Source organism: Limanda limanda, chromosome 2 (genome assembly GCF_963576545.1).
Source record: "Limanda limanda chromosome 2, fLimLim1.1, whole genome shotgun sequence".
Classification (NCBI taxonomy): domain Eukaryota; kingdom Metazoa; phylum Chordata; class Actinopteri; order Pleuronectiformes; family Pleuronectidae; genus Limanda; species Limanda limanda.
This window is the reverse complement of record NC_083637.1, coordinates 13,044,943-13,065,964: the sequence shown is the minus strand read 5'-3', so window position 1 is coordinate 13,065,964 and position 21,022 is coordinate 13,044,943. Positions and strand designations below refer to the sequence as shown.

The 21,022-nt window shown below is 39.3% G+C and overlaps 3 protein-coding genes and 1 non-coding gene across 4 annotated transcripts; 2 read left to right on the top strand and 2 right to left on the bottom strand.

Annotated features, from left to right (window-relative positions):
* The first annotated feature begins 511 nt into the window (after nt 1–511).
* On the top strand, nt 512–6,379 carry LOC133023844 (N-acyl-aromatic-L-amino acid amidohydrolase (carboxylate-forming) B-like). Its single transcript, XM_061090919.1, has 7 exons — nt 512–797; nt 2,462–2,688; nt 2,782–2,974; nt 4,630–4,723; nt 4,835–4,942; nt 5,014–5,126; nt 5,875–6,379. The coding sequence occupies exons 2-7, from the start codon at nt 2,462–2,464 to the stop codon at nt 6,067–6,069; spliced, it is 930 nt and encodes a 309-aa protein (XP_060946902.1). The 5' UTR covers nt 512–797; the 3' UTR covers nt 6,070–6,379.
* trnag-ucc (transfer RNA glycine (anticodon UCC)) lies at nt 3,931–4,002 on the top strand. The gene has a single exon. It is a non-coding gene; the product is annotated as a tRNA-Gly (tRNA).
* A 1,389-nt stretch (nt 6,380–7,768) lies between the features above and the next one.
* Nucleotides 7,769–11,896, bottom strand: cldnd1b (claudin domain containing 1b). Its single transcript, XM_061084180.1, has 5 exons — nt 11,790–11,896; nt 10,990–11,513; nt 10,664–10,771; nt 10,359–10,496; nt 7,769–9,225 (listed from the first exon to the last, which is right to left on the bottom strand). The coding sequence occupies exons 2-5, from the start codon at nt 11,273–11,275 to the stop codon at nt 9,005–9,007; spliced, it is 753 nt and encodes a 250-aa protein (XP_060940163.1). The 5' UTR covers nt 11,276–11,513; nt 11,790–11,896; the 3' UTR covers nt 7,769–9,004.
* A 746-nt stretch (nt 11,897–12,642) lies between these two features.
* glb1 (galactosidase, beta 1) lies at nt 12,643–20,037 on the bottom strand. Its single transcript, XM_061089307.1, has 16 exons — nt 19,873–20,037; nt 18,713–18,882; nt 18,002–18,152; nt 17,760–17,820; nt 17,581–17,675; nt 16,767–16,947; nt 16,487–16,545; nt 16,286–16,407; nt 15,305–15,345; nt 15,097–15,209; nt 14,922–14,996; nt 14,710–14,799; nt 14,498–14,611; nt 14,216–14,347; nt 13,576–13,815; nt 12,643–13,189 (listed from the first exon to the last, which is right to left on the bottom strand). The coding sequence occupies exons 1-16, from the start codon at nt 19,930–19,932 to the stop codon at nt 12,932–12,934; spliced, it is 1,962 nt and encodes a 653-aa protein (XP_060945290.1). The 5' UTR covers nt 19,933–20,037; the 3' UTR covers nt 12,643–12,931.
* Nucleotides 20,038–21,022: the final 985 nt, after the last annotated feature.

Here is a 21,022-nt window from a genome sequence, read left to right as displayed (position 1 = left end):
ACGCTTTAAATCTGATGTTTTGTCTGAGACTGTTTTGGCCAGCTCTCTCCAACTGGACTTAACTTATACAATAAAGGCTCAAAGTGTCTATACTACATATGAGTTACAGCTGATGATTAAACCACTTAATCTACCAGTTGACGGACTTGTGTACAACCATTTAAACAGGTTGGACTGGTGGAAACGTTTGTCACTTTCTTCTTGCTAAAATCCACCTCTGCCTGAAGCACATTCCAGAACCTTCACAATATTTACATTGAGAACCCTGCGTCTCCCTCCCCCCTCTTCAGATACTGATCATTATTCAGTTATGAAATGGAGCGTTTCCGTGCAGCTGCTTCGGTCGATTATTGTGTTTTGCATCAGCGGCGAAACCTAAATCGAGCTCTTGTTCTTGTTAGACCTCAAAGTTTCAAAACAGACCACAGAGCAAAGCGGCTCCCACTGGTTTGAGGGAAAATAAGAGAGTCTGAGGTCAAGTTGCATCATAAAAACTCTGACTGCTTGAAATCTGATCTGCAGCAAGATCAAAAGAGGATGGGCAAGGGAAAGGTCAAGAAAGAAAGAAGGCGGGCCAGATGTTTAACCTAAACAGTTTGCATATGACGTCTGGTTCATGTGTGATTGTGCACGCTGCAGGATCGGGACAGGAGAGCAGCTCGTGGAGTTTCACTGTTGCTTGCTTTGGTTGCAGGCTTTGAAAGACGTCATCGCTCTCTTCATACAGCCTGCTGTGTGAGTTCAAAGGTTTACTGGAGTTTAGCGAGTGGCGACCTGGGAAGAGATTTGACAGAAAGGTAAGACTTGCAGCCGGCTTGTGCAAATGTTGAGTGGAACTGACTGACCTGTTCATGTATATCTCACTGTGCAGATATTGTGACTTGAACAGAGCAGCACAGGCAGCAGTTAGTGACAAATAACCGACTTTCAAATTGTTTTTGAGTGTTGAGCAATGCACATCTGGGTGACAGATGTGTACAGATGTGCACAACAGTGTCACACTGGCAGCACTAATTGTGCAAAGATTGATATTGAAAAAACAGTTCCATTTATTGTCAGTTTTTTCTTTCATTCAAATTGGAAATGTAAAATGCATTACTCTCCCAATTTAAACAAAAACATTTAACAGAATCTTGTTATAAATCCCAAATAAATTATAAATTATATGAATCAGCAGCATTTGCAGATATAATTAAATTTCTATTAACTATTTAAAACATTGCTGAGAAAAGGGTGTGTGGGGGGGCGCAGTAGCTTCTTCATCAGCATTTGAAAACTCTGGGGGTAAAAGTTTATTTTCTCCTCAGTGATTTACACGTACTGGCTCACATATCAGGCTTCAGTGATTTGATACAGCAACAAATTAATTAACCCTGGGTTGGACATTTTATTAATTTCACCTGTAGCTGTTAAACGTGGGTTCAGGAAGTCGTCTGTGCAGTTACTCACAAATACAAACTGGAGTAACTGCTTTAACCGTGCCTAAACAAAACTCCTGGGAACTGCCAGAACATGTTTGAGACTGAGTCAGCTATTAAATGAAATGACTCACTGACCTGTAATCCCTGACAACCTCTGCACTTGTCACCCTAGTTTCTTAGCAGGAGTCTGGTTTATATGTAGCAGGCTCACATTTTAGACAGGTTAAGATAACTTCACAAATATTAACTTTTGAACTTACAGGCTTGTGCGATATTTCCATGACTGAAAGACAACACAATAATCACCTATCTAATTCTCGGTCAACCAAGTGGACGTTGCGACTGGACTTTGTTTCCTGTAGAATGTGAATTGCTGACCTGCACATTATGGAAACAAAACAACCAGAGCAGAAACAGATGGGATATGAAAGGTTTCTTCAGGTTCTTCATTCCCAACAATCAGAATGGAGAATAAAAGTTGCACTCTTTTTCACATCACAACTTCTCACCATTACTTAAATACTTAAATGTTCAACTTAAACTTAACACAAATTCCCTTTTGCACATTAATGTCCTCTTGCAAGCTTGACTTTTTATCTGTATTGCGTATTCTGTTTATATTATTTCACATGTAAGACTCTTATTGTGAAATTCTCTCAGGCAATTGAAAGTTTAACACTAACAATAGACAGACAGAAAGACAGACAGACGGATAGTTAGATAGATAGATAGACAGACAGACAGACAGAAAGACAGACAGACAGACAGACAGACAGACAGACAGACAGACAGACAGACAGACAGACAGACAGACAGACAGACAGACAGACAGACAGACAGACAGACAGACAGACAGACAGACAGACAGACAGACAGACAGACAGACAGACAGACAGACAGACAGACAGACAGACAGACAGACAGACAGATAATAACACGTCTTCAAGAAACACAAGCATGCCTTATTGCCTATATACACTTGAACAACTCCTGATGAGATTAATCACTTAATAATCTCCTTCTTTTTCTCCGGCTGACAGATGGAGTCTGTGTCTTTACCGCCACTGTCCCGATTTGCCATTTGTGGTGGCACCCACGGAAATGAGTGGACCGGCGTGTATATTTACAGGGAGCTGCAGAAACACAAGGCAAGAGAGGCCGATTCTGTCTCAGTAACCACCGTCCTGTCGAACCCTCGAGCCGTGGAAGCTTGCAGGAGGTACATAGACACAGATCTGAATCGCTGCTTCACAGAAGATTTACTGAGGTAAGTTGAACAACACAATCCTTTGTGGGAGAACTGATTCCCCTGATGGAAGAGAATGTTTATTCATGAGAAAACTCTCTGTCTGGTTTTCAGTTCCCCAGTAACAGATTCGTCAACCTACGAGTTGAGGCGAGCCCAAGAGCTGAATGCTCAGCTCGGGCCCAAAGGAAGTGAAGAGGCCGTGGATCTGGTCTGCGACCTCCACAACACCACTTCCAACATGGGCCTGTGCATCATATTATACTCCTCAGACTGGCTCATCCTGCACATTTACAAATACTTGCAGGTACGATCAGGGACACACGGACCCATGAAAAGATATGAGACCCACACCAGCAACACCAAGTCACTATTTGATGCTTTACTGATGTGGGAATTAATAATAAGGATAAATAATGATTAACTTTCCGTTGCTCCTTTCAAGAGTTACAAGGTGCTTCACAAAATAAAATATAAGAGCAAATTGTAAAAATGCTAGATCATAGTCAGCAATGCAATAAAACAAGACAGATAAAAGAACAACATTAAAACAATAAATAATAACATAAAAAAAATATAAACATAGAAATGCTCTATATAAGTGAATTTTTGAACCGAAGTTCTGATTCTACGAATTTGATGTTGAGGGGGAGTTTTTACAAGTAAAATTTCACTCTAATGGTCAAATTCTTGAATGGACAACTAAAAGTTAACGTTAACAAATAGTATATATTAAATAAAACTTAAATTTACACTAACTGGTTCAATTACTAACTGTTTAAATATTAAGAGAAAGCTATTATTACGTATTCAAATCATCAACAATGTTTAAAAGTATACACACCAAATATATAAACAACCTTAAAAATGTTTTTTGTTTTTTAAATAAATGTTCCTCTCTCTAGTAGACGGTTAGTATTTAAAACCGTTTAATCTTAATATCCATATACCTATATTTAACTGATATAAGATATTAATTTACACTCGAGAAAACACCCACTTTCACGTGTTGGTAAATTATCTGATCTGCAGTTTAAGGGCTGGACTGAACCATTTATATAAATACAGAAGGGGTGGTCAGGTCGGCCGATAAACTGCTTGTCTGGTTGTTTACTTTTGGCCAAACACAATAGAAGAAGAAAACGTTGGAGCCTGTAGACTAAAGAATATTTTGAATGTATGTGAGTTGATAATTTTAGATACGTAGTACATGTGTAGTACGGTGAAGATTGTAATCTTACTTTGAACCGCATCTTCCAGCGAGCGTTGGTGGTATAGTGGTGAGCATAGCTGCCTTCCAAGCAGTTGACCCGGGTTCGATTCCCGGCCAACGCAGTGTTTTTTAATTTTCCCCCAGACTTTTGTGACTCAGATTTTAAAAAGAGATTTGATACTATTAACGAAGATTTAGTGGTGAATGATTCTTTAAAAATCTTTTACCTTTGAATATTTTCAAGTAAAAGTGTCTACAAATGTCAGTATATAATATTTATGTTCATAACAATAATAGGTTATATATATGAAAGATAGACAGATAGATATCAAAACCCTAACCCTTTTCACATCAACACAAATATTTACATCACATTACATATATCTAATAGCTTAAATATCTATTTACTTTTAACTTTTCACTGTATGTATTATTTATTTTCTATTCATCTAACCATATTTTCTTGCATGTATGCATGTTACTTGTTATTACTTCTACTGACCTTTTTTATTTGATCTTATATCATCATATTTTACCTTAAATTTATAAAAAATACTGTAAATGTTAGCATGCTATTATTTAGCAGAACACAAATAGCAGCTCAGGTGTTTGTGTTTGTTTGACCTCCATCATGTAATTATGGTCTCAAGGGGACACAAATCTGTCTCTTTACTTTATCTGCACTTCCACATGTTAAAAGTGTATTGAAACATGCTCTGCTGTAAATAATTGCTGTGTTTGGTTTTCAGAGCAAGATAACCTCAGTGCCTGTGAGAGCCATCCAAATAGATTTACCTCGCTCTCAGGCGTATTCCTTAGATTCCCTCGGCAAACATGGCTTCTGTAAGTGTGTGTATATATATTTGAGTGTTTTTTTCTCTTTGACGGTAATATTTTTTTTCTCTCAATTACTAAAAAACGATTAAAAGACTTTTGGGCTATTTTTGTCATCAGCAATCGAGGTGGGTCCTCAACCCCACGGCGTCCTCAGAGCAGACATCTTTAACGCGATGAAAGAGGCAGTGGATCTCACTATAGAATGGCTGCAGCAGTTCAACTCTGGTAGGAAATTGCCCCTGATGTTTAACATGCTGACATGACTTATCATTACTGACACAGTCCTTTGCCAACAGGGAAAACCTTTGAAGGAGGAGAAGTAGAAACATATACTGCAGACAAGAAACTTGACTACCCGAGGGATCCTACGACCAATGAGATCACTGCCGCCATCCACCCGCAGCTACAGGTACAGGTTATCTGGGGAGAATGCGTCACCTTAAAAGTTTGGGTAGTATGTATATTTTATATCTTTGCAAGAGTTAGATGAATTTATTCAAACCAGTCTAGTGTCAGTTAAGACAAATATGAAGCCAAAGTCAGTTCTTGAGTCTTGGTGTCACTGTAAGGTCGATAGGGACTCTAAAAAAATCCAGAAAATTTTAACTACAAAATGTTACCTCTGTCAAGGTGGCTAGGTCCGTTGGGTTGTTGGTAAACTGGTGGAAGGATGGGACCACAAAAGAACCCGTCAATCCAGGAGCTTATCATTCTTTCCCAGTTTCCTAGGGAATCTTTCATGGATCTTCAAGAAAATAACGATATATATATATAGTGTGGACTGATATCTCTGATAGTGTGAAGTTTAAGGGGACTTTTGGGCCTTGGTGGAGGCATGTGCTCTCCTCAGAGACATTCTTGTTTTTAACAATTGTTCATTAGTCAGCTTTATAGGTGCTGGGAGGTGGATTTCATTACCTGTGAACAGGCAGGCCATTTTTTGGTGAAACAAGACGGACATGAATTATGTCAAACTTCTTATTCAACTATTGGGAATTTTCCCAAACTGTTTAATCATCCCTTTAAACAAGACCAGATTTGCTCTTTTCCCTTGCACGGTTTACACACTGAACCCCACGTTAAATGCCATATTTGCATTAAAAAGCTGCCCTGGTGCATAATGACTCACACTGTTAGTGCTGCCTGTTTTCCTCCAGGATAATGACTTCAAGCTGCTGCGACCTGGCGACCCCATTTTCCTGTCATTTTCTGGGGAGACGGTGAGGCACGAGGGAGAGGAACTCTACCCGTTCTTCGTCAACGAAGGTGCCTACTACGAGAAGGGGACAGCTTTCAATTTAGGTCGCAAAATCACTCAAACAGTCCCGTCCATAAGCCTGAAGAAGGACTGAGGGCAGAGACAGAACGAAGCAGATACTGTTGAGATTTTAAAAGATGGATTAATTTCAATTTAATTTAAACACACACACCAGCTGTATAATGATGTTTTGAATTGTCTCCAAAGATTCATGAACTAATAGACAGAAATAAGCGACGTTTGATTATGCACTGTTCTTCACTAAATGATATTACACAGGTACCAGGGTTACAATCATTTATCCCCTGAATATTGATTAAGTAGGATTATTCTCAGGACATTTGCAATGTGGCCTTAATTCAAAATCAACATGTTGAATAAATGGAAACATGGATCATTTTAAACAGTTGTTGTGTTTTGAGTTGGATCTCTATAAAGTCACAAGCCTTTACAGAAAGTAAATTCTAAGGGACCTGGGGTCTCATTTATGACCGTTGCGTACGCACAAAACAGGGCCTGATTCGTGCGTACACCACTTCTCACGCAAACGTTGGGATTTATAAAAACAAACTTAACAGGAAAATGTGCGTATTTCCACACAAACTCTGACCTGATGCTTACAAACGTTTTGGAGATGGGAAAGTGGCGATGCAGAAGTGAGGTGGTGAACTGAAGCAGATTATTGATCCAATTCATCATTAACATTAAAACCAGCAGCTTAGTTTTGCTCGCACGACATATCTGCTCCACACAAGCCTTTTAATTTAAAAATATATAAAACAAGTACGTTCAGATTTGATTTAAAGGAGACATATTATGCCCATTTACCACAAGTTGATATGGTTCCTTGGGGTCTTAATGAAATGTCTGTTACATATTTTGGTCAAAACACTACAGGGATCATTTAAAACAGCACCCTTTTTACCCTGTCTTAAACAGCCCTCCTCAGATCTGACCTGTTCAGTCTCTCTCTGAACTTATTGAGCAAAGTGTTTTTACAGTCCTTTGAAGTATCCTGAAATGATCTATTTTCTACAGTGAAAATCCAGAAATGATCTATTCCACAGTGAAAATGTGCGACTTTACTTTGTAAAATCTCAAAATCTATCCAGTAAAAATGTTTGCTATTCAGTATGTAGGTAGTCAGAGAGGTCCTGAACACAGGCATATCAGTCTCTCTCTAAACTTATTGAGCAAAGTTTTTTTGCAGTACTTTGAAATATCCAGAAATGATATATTCCAAAGTTGAAATGTTGGACTTTACTTTGAAAAATCTCTTAATCAATTCAGTAAAAATGTTGATCTTCAGTACGTTGAAAGTCAGAGAGGTCCTGAACACAGGCATATCAGTCTCTTTCTGGAATGATTGATCAAAGTGTTTTTACAGTACTTTGAAATATCCAGAAATTAGCTTAAATGTGTGACTTTTATTTTGTAAAATCTCTAAATTAATACAGTAAAAATGCTATTCATAAAAATGACACGTGAGACGATATATACTTCTTGTGAATATAATCCAAACCATTTACTTTTCAATTATGCATTTTGTTTATGCTCCATGTCAACAGTTTATTTTGAAAAAACGCTTTGGATGCGTTTACCATAAATGTCAGTATATGCGCGCAGTAGAATTTCAGTGTCGACTGATGCATGAAGGGGTGGATCTAAGATTAATGTTTCACTTTCCTTGTCTCCTCAGAGAATAACAAATGAATTATGATGAAAAAAACTGGCCCATTAAGGTCTGTCATTCTAGTGTCCTATAATAAGATGACAAATGGTCATACAATGAAGTCAGCAAATTTCAAATTTATTAATACAGAATCCAGAACAGTGTGCATCTGAATACATACAAACATTTACAAAAGCCAGTGTGTACACATTAGATGTGTAACAAAACACTGTGATACAAAAAACATCACAATTTGTCTTCTGCCACTGATACAATGAGTCGTTTTGATATATGATTCACAAAAAAAACAAAGGTAATTTGTTCACTTCCACACACAAACATCCGGGAGTATAAAGTTATAGAATCAGGAGGATTCACACTTGCAAAAGAAGATTTTTGCAGTTGTTCGAAGTCTCAATAAACATTTTAGACTTAACAATTCCTGTAAAACCTGCATTTGTCTGTCGAACCTGGTCAGTTAATTAAAAGTCAAGTAACGGCTGAGACAGCGTGTGTGGGATTAACAGACAAAAGCACTCCATCGATACAAAGGTACAAATGGCAGCAGTTCAGTTTGGGGCTGAAACATTAAAATCTAAATGTTATCTAAGTATCACAGGTTTTTTTTTTCTAGAGTGGCGTCATTTAAATTGTAATCTTTTAAAACGCTAACCGACTTAATAAATATTAGATCTATAAACACGGGTGACAATGGAGGATGAGTGGTTATATTTTTAGTGAGTGACATTTAGTGACATTTAGTCGACGCACACCACAGACAGAAATCGACAAATACCACAGGTGATGGAAATGTCAGCTTTAAAAAGGCATGCACAGCAAAGGCTCCATATTTAACACAATGCTAAATTAGAACAGAACAAAAACCAGCAGAAATAGAAAAAAATAAAAAGTCTGTTATAATATTTTTCATGCACTTTGAGACTAAGATATCCCGACTTATTTAAGAACGGGCGAGTTATTTGTCACAGTGCATGTTATTGTGTTTATTGCTGATATAAGAGCAATGTGGTGAGCAGCGTTAAAATCAATGGCAACTGAAAAGAAGGCAATAAAGTACGGCACAGCAACAACACCAGAAATAACCAATGATCCTCAACTGGGTGTTTAAATACACAGAGCATGCTTTGGGTTCAAATAAAGGTGAGAAAAAAGAACTCATAGATATTACATCCCTATAAAAGACCACTTATGATGATTAGTGGTCTGGTTTACTTTAGGTCTATAAGAAACAGTCAACATCCTTTCTGATATAGACAAAAGAAGTGTAATGACGTCCTCAGACCAGCAGGTTGTGTGAAGGTACTGCACCCTGCTGTTAGAGTAGCCTCACGCTCCTTTATGCGACCCTGTAAGCGGTCATGCGGGTGTAGCTCTTGCGGTGGCTCTTCGCCGCCCACAGGAACAAAGTAGCCGCCATCATCTGAAGAGGGAAGGAGATGAGGGCGAGGTAGAGGGACCAGCCCATCGAGCCCTCTACTCCCTCTGGTGGCACGGACTGCTGGTGGAGCAGATCCATCCCCGCCAAGAAACAGCAGACGGAGCCCAGGGATCCCAGACCTGTACGAGTAGAAGAAGAAACTGCATGACAACCTTCCGCAGGGAGTGATTGTTTGTTTAACCACAATTAGATAAAAAATGAACGGATATTGGCTGAGCCTGCTGGAAGGATGTGGCATAAGAGTCCAAAAAGAACCCATCAGATTTTGGTGCCGATCCGGGTCAGGGGGCTGATCCAGGAACCATGTTCCTTGTTTTCCCAGAGTATGATTCATGGATATTGATGGGAACAATTTTACACTTGGGGAACTGATAACTAGTATGAAATGCAATGCAGATTGGTTAAATTTAAGGAGACTGTTGGGCCTGAGCAAGGTGTCATTCTATTTTTTTATGTTGTGTCAGTTGGATCCAGCAGCACAAACATATAAATAAATAAAAATCTAATTTGCAGCTGGATTCCAAAGAAAGTTTTTATTTTTTAATTACTGTACGTTTCTCTGACTTTCAGTATGATTCCTAAAAAACTACTGAAACAGTTTGCTTGAAAATAAGTGGAGCGGTGGAGCAGATTTGCAAAAATGGACAGATTCAGGAACTTTCTTTCACTTTCTTAAACAAGCCGATATAGGGCATTTGCCTTGGCAGAGGAGTGAGCTCTCCAAAGGGCCCTTAATTACACACTCATTTAATATTAACCACAGACAGGGTCAAACAAATATTAAAAATCTGACAGCACAAATAAGAAATTGTTTGCACTTGCTATCCATTCTATTCTTATTCTCGTTTCTGAGGAGAAGCTGTCACACTATGTGCAGTAATGGTCACTTCTACGTCTTTAGTAATTTATTTGACGAATTACAACGATTAAAAGAAATTCTGTCATTATTATACCAAAGAGCAAACAAAACTCTGCTTCTCTAACACATCCTGTCTGTGATTCCACAATCTTACACATAACTATATGTTTGTAAGGAAGTCTACTGAACTGACAGCTCATTGTGATGGCGGATGTTTGCATAAACCTCGGCACTTTGCCTACATTTGTCTTTACTTGTTTATACAACTGTATAAACTGGGATGAACATCAGGCTAAAACTCAAACAATGGCTGACATGACAACTGACATCTCAATCAATGCTAGTTGAAGGTTTGAATCCTGGATAATAACATGCAGCATTTCTCCCACTCACCTGCGAGGAGATGGAGCACTCCCACTCCAATCGTAGGAGTGAAGCTGCGGCACAGACAAGCGCAGACTCCAACAAGGCCACTGAGGAAAACCAAGCCCAGCGACACCAAAGGCAGGAGAAACTGACATCTCCAGAGATCTGCACAGACAAGACAGTGAGAACCACGGTTTAAAAACATCATCTAATGGTCAAAGATCCTAAAAGACAGTAAAGGGATGAAATGGAGCAAGTGTTCGCCTTTAAGTCTTGTGTAACTGGATGTAAACCAAGATATGATAAACTCAGTGTCTAGGGGGCAGACTCACATGTCCTCAGCAGATCTTCTTCACTGCTGGGGTTTCCAGGGTTTTTGTACTTTGGAGTAAACTGCTGGGGAAGAGTGAAGCTCACACACCGGGTCTCCAACTTGTGTTCTAAAGACAGAGAGCAAAATTTCTAAAGTTAAAAAATGGCTTAATTCAGCCAGTCATTAGTCATTTTCCGATCTTCAGCAGAATTTCAAATAAAATGCTGTGGGAAGAGGAATGTCTGTCAGCACAACAGGACCTTGTAATTACAGCTCATAGGGTCTAAATGATTGAGGATGAGGTTATAACGAATCCATGGATCTCTTTTAAACAATAAATCTTACCAGGTACTTTATACCAGTGAGACGGGCTGGGCACCAGAATGCACCTCCACCACAGGCCCAGGGTGCCGTTCTGCCGGTACATGATGTCACTGTAGGTTTTCTCATCGATCTCTCCATTGCTGAACTCATCTTTGAGCCCAGTGAGGTTGCTGAGCTCTCGTTTCATCGCTGGACTTCTGTACTGGTACCACTGCTGAGTCCCCACCGCCACAGACAGGTACACTGTGGCCAGCAGGCTCAGCACCGTGCCGATCACCAGAGCGGTGGCATATCGGTTATCTACCATAATCGTTTAACAGCAGCTCGTTCTGAGCCTCTCGTCTATAACAGGGAACTGATCGGTGATCTACGAAAAACTAATTTTGCTTGAGTGAAGAAGCCTAGGTGCTGTGGTTAGAAATGATATTTCCTCTTGGTGTGTTGGCACCACGACATGAGTCTGTATCCGGACATTGTACTTTATTCACTCCTTTTGAATTTGGTGCTGCATTTAGAGCCACGTCCCAAACACAGGAGGTCACGACCTGCAGAGAAGAACACACAGACACACGCACACACACACATGTTTAGCTCACATAGACACACATGCTCCACTATAACAGCTTAACTCTACCAACAGCTATTTGATCATTTGATAATTAGCTTCATACAGATACGATCAACAAGCACAGCTTCCTGGTCTGTGACAACGTTAGCATCTTCCCTGCTAGCCGCAGTTAGCCGCAGCTGGCTACGTGCTTACTCAAACATTTAGCTGACAAATAAAGATGAAGTGTTTGAATTAAAGGTCTGTGATTTACCTCATCGCTGGACAACGTGTCCGGACATTAGCGTGGCCAGCTGTGGGGGGGTATAGTGTCCGGACAGCTTCAGCCTCAGCCCCTTTTCCACTGTTGGTAAGTTTCACTCTTCTTCTCGGTTTGATTGACGGTTGGCAGCCCGCCCGCTATGCTCATGACCGCCACCTGCTGGTACAGTGTGGCTCCACCAGATGTCAACTGAATATTGACTTATTTTTATACGTATTTATTTCGTTTAATATGTTTAACTTGTATATTTTCTTTTAGATTATATGTCATTTATTAGTTTTTGCTTTTTTAATTGCATGTTTTTCGCAAAGCACTGAAACAATTGAAATATGAATAAATTAATAAAGCTCTCAACTCTTGACACAAGCAGCTGACACAGTATACATGAGTTTGTTTCTTATATTATGCACGCAGAGGAAATTTAAACCCATTTTACAACTCTTCTGTAGCAATTAAAAAATGATTTTCCATTATTTCTGTCATGTGTCCATTATGTATATTGCTACAAATATGTCCCTCGTAGATTAAATATCAGGAGTATTGCTGACACTTGCTCACTCAATACACTTCATGTTGGTCTAGAAGGTTATGTTTTCATCCTACACAATAGACATAACAGAAATCACAGCATTCATATATATATATATATATATTATTATTTATTAATAACCCCATTTGTGTTATTTCTTAAACCTGCCAGAGTTTAGTCACAAACTAAAATCGTAATAGCCTCCCTGTGAAGTGAAATTTAACTTGATCAAATATTAATCATTTATCTATCTTAAACACAGCACCCACAGACTGAGAGCACCCTGTTTCAAAAAAGGAGGGTTGTGAAGCATCATGAAATACTTTTAGATTTTAATTTCTTTGCTCGTTTCACAATGAATAAATCAGACAGGTAGTAAGAAAAATCTTATCAAATAAAAACATTAGTCCAACAATGCTGCATGATAATAAACTCATTATTTCCCTGATTTGTTTTTCATATAAAAAAATAAAATGTCCTCTGAAACACTGATGGGTGTGTTTTGGCTTGTCTTTGATTGGCAATAATCCCTTTGTGAAGATAAAAAAAAAGAATCAGTAAGTAGAGTAAACTGATTCAGTTTGTTCAGCACTCGGTTCCTCAATCAATCCAGCAAAATCTCTCTAATAAATGGGCCCCAGCGCTGCTTGTAGTGAGCGGGGGCTGTTGCATTTATGATGGGGGTGTCGGTGAACTCCACAGTGCACGGCCCCGAGCTGCAAGGAGCCGCCTCCAGCTCCAGGACCGTCACGTTGTTGGGGGCAGCCGTGCTCAGGAGGCTGGCCGGGACAAAAAGCGTCACCTGGGGGCCTCGGACCGGCCAATAACGTCCCAGGTTGAAGCCGTTAATCCAGATCTGGCCCTGAAAAGACACAAAATTATACAGACAGATTTATTCATTGCTTTACAAGCATGTGCTTTCAGGATACATCATTTTAAATGACAAAACATATCCATTTACATTAAAATTTTAACCATTGGGGGTAACACTAAAGCGTCAGTAGCAGGGTCTTAAAAAGGTCTAAAATTCAATTGTCTGAATTAAAATTGTCTGAATTTAAGATCTTAATAAGTCTTAAATATATTAAGAAGGTCTTGATTTCTTTTGAAATATATGTAGATTGTGTGAGCTGAGACCAAACATCTGCATTGAGTCTGTTTCCATTTTAGAAGCTATAGAACCAGAAAAATATTTATTTTAAACATAAACTGATTCATCAGGAAGATTCCGTCCTCCTGGGACATTACCTTTCTCCATTTGGGCAGTTTGATGTAAGAGTCCTGGGGGAGGTCTGGGATGCCGTCAGGGATGACGAAGCTCCCCCTGTAAAAGGCTGGGAGGGAGAGAGGAGCAGGCGGAGGGGGGGCTGATAGTGGGGGCTCTTTTTCATGGATGAGGTCCTGGTTGATTGCTTCATCTATACTAAGACTGTACATGGTCCAACCAGTAAGGATGTCCTTCCCCAGAGTCAGGTTGGACACCAAACCCTGTGAGAGAAGACAAATAACCCATTCATTCTGATACTTGTACCTCAAACCGACATCCTGAAAACCTTTTACATCACAGACAAATATATAATCAAACTATATAACCATCTTTAGGTAGGCGTTACCAGATGTTCATAAATGATAATTTGTATACGATAATTTTGCCCTCTGTACGACCAGTTATTCCAAAATTGTACAATAATGTAATCATTTAGTGAGAGATTATGAAGATATAACTATCAGCATAGTAAAAAATGGATCTATGTTTACTTTTGACTTTATTCATGAGGCTAGATTTGTAGGCAGTGTCAAATGTTTGTATATCTATAAACTGTGTATGTATTGTTTTCTAAGATATGACTCAATAGTTTCCCCAAACATAAAATAAATATATATAAACCTTGAAATCGTTGATATATCTTCCATAGTTGATTCGTCCCATGTTCTCCACCAGTACGTCCAGCTGACTTCCAGCCTTCCCAGTCACATTGATGCTCAAGACTTTGTCCCTTTCCAGAATCCCAACAGCCACCTGGAGAGGAGATCGGCACAGTTATGAGGACAGACCTTAAAAATTCTAATCACGTATATAACACTTTATCTGTAAAGGATTTTCTATGTGCCTGTGTGTGTGTGTTTGTGCACCTGTGTTAAACTATAGAGTCCAGGCAGACCCACTCACCCCATCGATGGACACATACGCTCGGTCATGGACTCCGTTCAGAGGGGACGACAGGGGAGTGGGTGTGTTGCAGGCGACAGGCAGAGTCGTCCTGTACAGCACAAAGCCAAAAATCTGGAAGGACAGTGCAGAGAAAATGTAAACAAATCAATAAAAGATAAATTATTATTACTGGCTCACACGAAAAGAAAAAGCATTTAAAAAAAAGACACCTTGTTCAGGTCAATGAACGTCAGAGGATAGATGCTTTTGACCGGGCCGGAGAAAGACAGTATTTCTACTGCATCTAGGATCGTCTGGAGCTGCGGTGGGAGAGACAGTTGCTATTATCCGTTCTTGATGTTTTAAACAATGTAGAGAATTGAAATGAACAATATGGAATTTATCGATCAAGTCTTATAACCTCAAATAAGTGGGCACCTACCTTTGTCATTTTAACAGCACCGTATGCATACTTTGGAGTTCTCGGTGGAATCGGTCCGTCTGGTATCTTACGGTACTATTGAGGGAGAACACGTTGTGTCAGCTCAGACATACTCTCTGCTTTTTTTTAAACGTTAAAAGGTGACAAACGCGTAGCTCTGCTCTAGTGAACGCACCATGCTGATGACCTCTCGGATGGCAAAGTACTTGTCCGTGGGGTCTCCTGCCTCTGAGAGCGGGGCGTTGTAGTCGTAGCTGGTGGGCTGCGGGGCGTACGGGGCGTTGGCACCTGACGGCATTGAGAGGCAATTAGAGGATGAGAGAGACACGGGGCGAGTTAGGGGGTGAGTTACTATGAATCAGACCAATGAAGGTAAAACTCACCATTCCAGAATCCGAAAGATGTTCCACCGATGAACATGTACCTGTGAGAGAAGACGTCAACTTCAAACTACAAACAGGAGACACAGGTTTACTTGTTTGTATTTGCTGTGATTACTCCTTATTTTAATTTTGTTGTAAAAAATTATTCTATGTATACAGAGAGATATAACCAAAACAACATATAACACGTGGGAGGTGAGACGGTGGGACACGATCACATGATTACCACAACATGGAGCATCATATTTAGTTACTCTGGAGTAAACCTGAGCTGTAAGGTGAGTCATATTCTCAAAATAATTCAAGCAACAGACTGGAATTACTGCCCCGTGGTTGTATGCCTCCGACAACAAGGGTAGTTTCAGTACAATTTGATTTTTTCCCATACTAATTTTGAGTCTTTGACCTTTAACCATCGGATTTGAATCTATTAATTCATGAGTCTAAGTTAAAATCTATGCCGAATTTGAAAGAATTTTCTCGAGGCGTTCTTAAAATGACATTTTCAGGAAGCCCAAAGGGTTTCACTGGTGCAGAGGCATAAAACGTACAAAGAAAATCATATTCTACTGGAGTGATGGCGTTACAATGTTTTACATCTGGAACTCTTTCCATATATAAGATGTTTTAAAACCTTTATTATCTGTGTTCTAGCAGCATCAAAGAACCAAGTGTAGATCTGCTGATAACAGGATATGGGGAGAGGTTTAAATTCATTTTACTGGTATAAATAGAGTGATATAATGTTCTTGTCCATCTGCAGATATACTGTGTGTTAACTACTAGAGAGTTATTTGTTTTGGATGGGCGGCTGGTACCTAATGCTAGAAGGTAAAACAATACACTCTTCATTACAGTAGCCTACATATTTGTTATTAACTAATGAACTTACAGTGAGAGTCACTGTCTGTTGAGCATGTGTGTCTATCTGTCTGTACAAGAGTTTCTCAACACTCTTCGTGGAATCTCTGTCTGACTCACAGGTTGACGTTTGCTCCCGTGGCCAGGATCTTGTTCAAGTACATGGCCACTCGGGCAGTCGAGACTACGGAGTGCGGGGATCCCCAGTGGTCCAGCCAGCCGGAGTAATACTCAGAGTTCACCTGAGGAACGAGAAGAAGCCCCATAAGCATCTCTTTGTGTTGTTAAAACCAGAGATTACAACCCAGAGTTATTCATTACCAAAGGTCCATGAGGTTCAGCGGATCTCTGTACTTCAAAGGCAGCGGTTACATTTGCACCTAGAAAAAACAAAGACAAACACACATGTATTCATAATATATATAATAATATTTAGACATCACTTATATATACTGTGTAGCATGGAATCCATTACAAGTTTGTCTTTTTTGTAAAAAAAATATGGGTTGGGTTATTTGCTATGAATTGGAGAGAACTGAGCACAAATGAAAATCCTTTGTCAAAGGCAGCTGTCTAGCACAACAGAGCTTCTGACACGTACCAGGCCCAAAGTCCACAGTGGTATACAGTTCTTGTATCGCGCCACATTTCAAATAGGAGACCCCAGCTCCATCTGTGGAGAAGAGCACCACCTCGTTGCCCAGGTGGAAGCGGAACAGCTTAGTCAGGTGACGCAGGTAGTTGTAATCACAAGCGAAGTAACTGCCATATTCATTCTCCACCTACGAAACAAGAGCACGTCAGAAGAGACATGTTACTCCTCACAATAGACTGTTTATATGCATAAATATATGGGTTTTCTTTCATTTATATTTCAGTTACTTTATTGCTTTATATCAGACTTCTTAAAGAAATTAAACAGAACGAATGCGTGAATATAAAGATAGACGACAAATCTACACTTCCTCCCAATATCCAAGAATGAAGCCAAAATATTTCAGATTTGACGATACCATGTTGCTCATTTGGAGCCAGCGTCTGCGCAGTAGTGTTCGGTCCTGAAGCCACGACATCGATATATATACAACCAATCAATCGTGAGTCAGTCTCAGCTGTCAATCATCACGTCTCACTCCATTTTTATACTAAATATGTAAATAGAAACAGACTTTTAAGAACAATGAATACTTGAACAAATATCGTTGTGATAAGAACGACCTAAAAAGGACCAGAGAAAATCATTTTACGTGTACTTTGACGTTTTAGTTTGCTCCCTGTCCCATCCACTAACATGGAGGAGACTGGGTTTATCGAGACACTGTGGCTTCACTTTTGGGGATCCGTCATGTCGTCCATCTTTATATACAGTCTGAATAAAACGCTGCCCTGTTGACCCTCAGTAGCCCCTCACTCACCTGCACAGAGATGATGGGACCACCGTTCTGATACAGATAAGGTTTCATCAGCGGCAGTACCTTCCCCATCCACCGGTCTACTGCTGCGATGTAATCTGAACGCACACAGAAAACAGGGCTGTTCACACTGAGGCACGTAATCCCTGTCACCGTTCATCCTCTTTCACTTTGATTCTCACATGGATCTGAAGACCGCAGCACAATGTCTTTCTTCTTGAGGAGCCAGGCAGGCAGCCCTCCCTGTTGTGAATCACACAAACAATGAGAAGGAAAAGCTACACCACTTTGTCTAAATACAAAATAATCCAAGTTATAATCCAGGTCTGTATATTTAAAATATACAGACCTGTCAGTACTAACATTATACAAAATAAACGTAATGCTCTTTACTGTGTGTTTATTTTTCTGCAGCGTCACTCACCATTTCCCACTCTGCACATATGTATGGCCCCGCCCGGAGGATCACCAGTAAACCAACGTCCTGCGCCACCTTTAGGAAATGTGTCAAATTCCTGTCACCGCTGAAATTGTACTGAAGTGGAGACTCCTCGTGGAAGCCCCACGGAATGTACCTTTAAAACAAACAGCGGTTCAGTGTTATCGTTGATAAAACACAAAACACTGAATGCAGTGACTCTCCGTGCACAATAGGATTTAAACAGAATATTCCACTGCACACCAACATTGGTTTCCTGACAGTTCAGGTTTTATATGTCAAAAACAATAACATAAGTAAGACCCTGCCCAGTGTCCAGAATCCATGGGCTGTAAAGAGAAACGCACCTCTACAAAGACTTCCCTGCTGATCTTGTGTAACCAGTGGGGGTTGCATTTAATTGCTTATGCTAATTGAAGAATTCTGTCTATGATTTACAGTCAATAAAATTAAACATTTACAACAAGTATTTTTGTCTTCTTCATCCTTTATCTCTGATTTAAAAAAAATATAAACTTACATCCTGGTGAATTTCGTTCCTGCAAATACACATGATGCATTTACTGATATTTAATCATCTATGTTTTTAAAGCTCCTCCTTGTCTTTTCTTTTGAAGTCTGTCACGCGATGACACCATCCCAACAGCAGCCTGAGGCTCAAACAACAGACCAGTTCGAGACCTGAGGCAAACCTACGTCTGGACGGCATTCAGCCCCGCCATGTACATCTTGAGCAGCCGATCTTTCCAGTAGACACTGGGAATCCTGGAGTAGTGGATTTCTCCTGATATGTAACGAAACTCCTCCCCATCTTTCCGAAAGCAGTCGTTCTTGTAATCAATGCTGAACGACCGAGGTGCGCTGAGCTGCACGGAAACACAAACAACATGAATCAAAAACTTGATTCTACAGTTCGATAATGTGTCCGTTTATAGAGCGTTTCATTATGTGTTAAGTTTCATTTGTTTTATGGCAAACGGCTGATGCCTCCGTTGATTTGAAGAAGTGACACTTGTTGTAAAATAGACAATCATGGTCCAAAAAAACGTTTTACTTTCACAGCCTGATGCAGTTAATAACACATATACTGTAGAGTCTTACTGACAGGTGAACAATAGCTGCATTAGAAAGTATAGTTAACTCCCACAGAGTTTATTGTGTTGTGTATTTGTCAGTTGGTCTGGATCTGACTGTGGACTCCAATGTTGTGTTTTAAACTATGTATATGGGAGGAGCTTTTAAAAACATTGACTCTACAGCATCGGAAAAATTAGTCATCATGTTTTAATGTCGACGGAATCTGTTTATGGGGGAAAAAAGGACAATGCTATAACTTTTTATTGTAATTACTAATACTTCTACTACCCTACAACTAATAATAATGACAATAATAGAGCACTTTTCAACTCAAAGTAACACAACAACAATACAAATGGATAAAACACACAAAACAAAACAAACAATAGCTGCATATACTATGATTTAGTTACTGTTTGACCTCATATATTTTATATTTGTACTATTTGGTTACTTTCCACACCCTGGGAGGTGCAGCTCTTTGTCTAATTGAGCACATGATGTTTTTGGAACAGCTACATAACAAGAAAAACCCACAAGAGGTCCACTTCCACTTTACTTAAGGGTGTGAGGGGTCGATGATGACAGTTTAAAGATGAATTGTCAGATCATGAAGTTAAAGTTTTGCTGCTGAAACAGTCCTCAAACAATCTGTGTCTGTGCGTTTACATTAAGGAAAAATCAAAAGCATTGAAAAACAAGAAAAACTGGCTCCTTAGACTTTATTAAAAATCGGATGTGCTGCAGAGAAGTGAGGATGGAAAGTGAGAGTCACTCACCGCAGGTCCAAGCAGCAGCAGCAGCAGCAGGAGAGAGGTTCCAGCTCTGAGCAGCGACATGAGGATTCTTCACCTGATCTACAGCCCGAGGAGCAATGTGAGAAAAGCACCTGCCGGTGTTTGTTTCACATGATCAGCTGCGGGACTTCCTGAAAAACACAAACCGTATGGTCACGGGATGCGGAAGTAGAGTCATGTGATGCGGATCTATGTCTGTGGCGCAGAAACGGCTTCTCGTCAGTAGGTGTCAGTGTTGGAGAGTCTGCCAAAGACTTTACATGGAGAATTTATTTGTATTATTTTGTCAATTCTGTGCATGTGAATTTGTTTGGATTTTCATATTTCCTCAATTATTAATAAAATTGGATGACAAAAATTAAGTACTGCCTAATATACATATGTTGTATGACTTAATTTCCCTTTGGGGATGAATAAAGTAATCTATCTATCTATCTATCTATCTATCTATCTATCTATCTATCTATCTATCTATCTATCTATCTATCTAATCTATCTATCTATCTATCTATCTATCTATCTATCTATCTATCTATCTATCTATCTATCTATCTATCTATCTGTAGTAAATGTTTTATATTACACATGCCCACTAAAGCCACCAGATTGTTTTGGGTTTGAAGTGATTTTAGAAAAAACATGAACCTGCTAAATAAATAAAAAAGACACTGCAATGTGTAGGATATAGACTCTTCTTCCTCTTCTATTCATATATTTACGTATATTGTTTTTTTTAAGTGAAATAATGTGGTGCAGATTTTAGAAATACTTTCTCTTGAAATTCATGATTGTCCTCCAAATACTATTAGGATGTTATTAAAATTTTAAAACTAAGACTAGTACAAGTTCAGACTAATACATTTAAGATAAAAGGAAGATACGTTACTTATTTATTAGCCCCACTACAGAGATTGTGTGTCGATGTTACAGCCACAAAGGAATAAACATAAACATTTTTTTTATCATTGGTAAAAATGTAACATGCAATATAAACGCAAAAATAGAAAAAATATATATAGTGCTAAACTGAACAGTGTAAACAAAATTGCACTTGATGTTGAATTCAATCTGTTGTTCAAAATTGCAGACAAGAGAAATTTGTAACTAGTTTTACCTAGTTTAGTGTAATTTA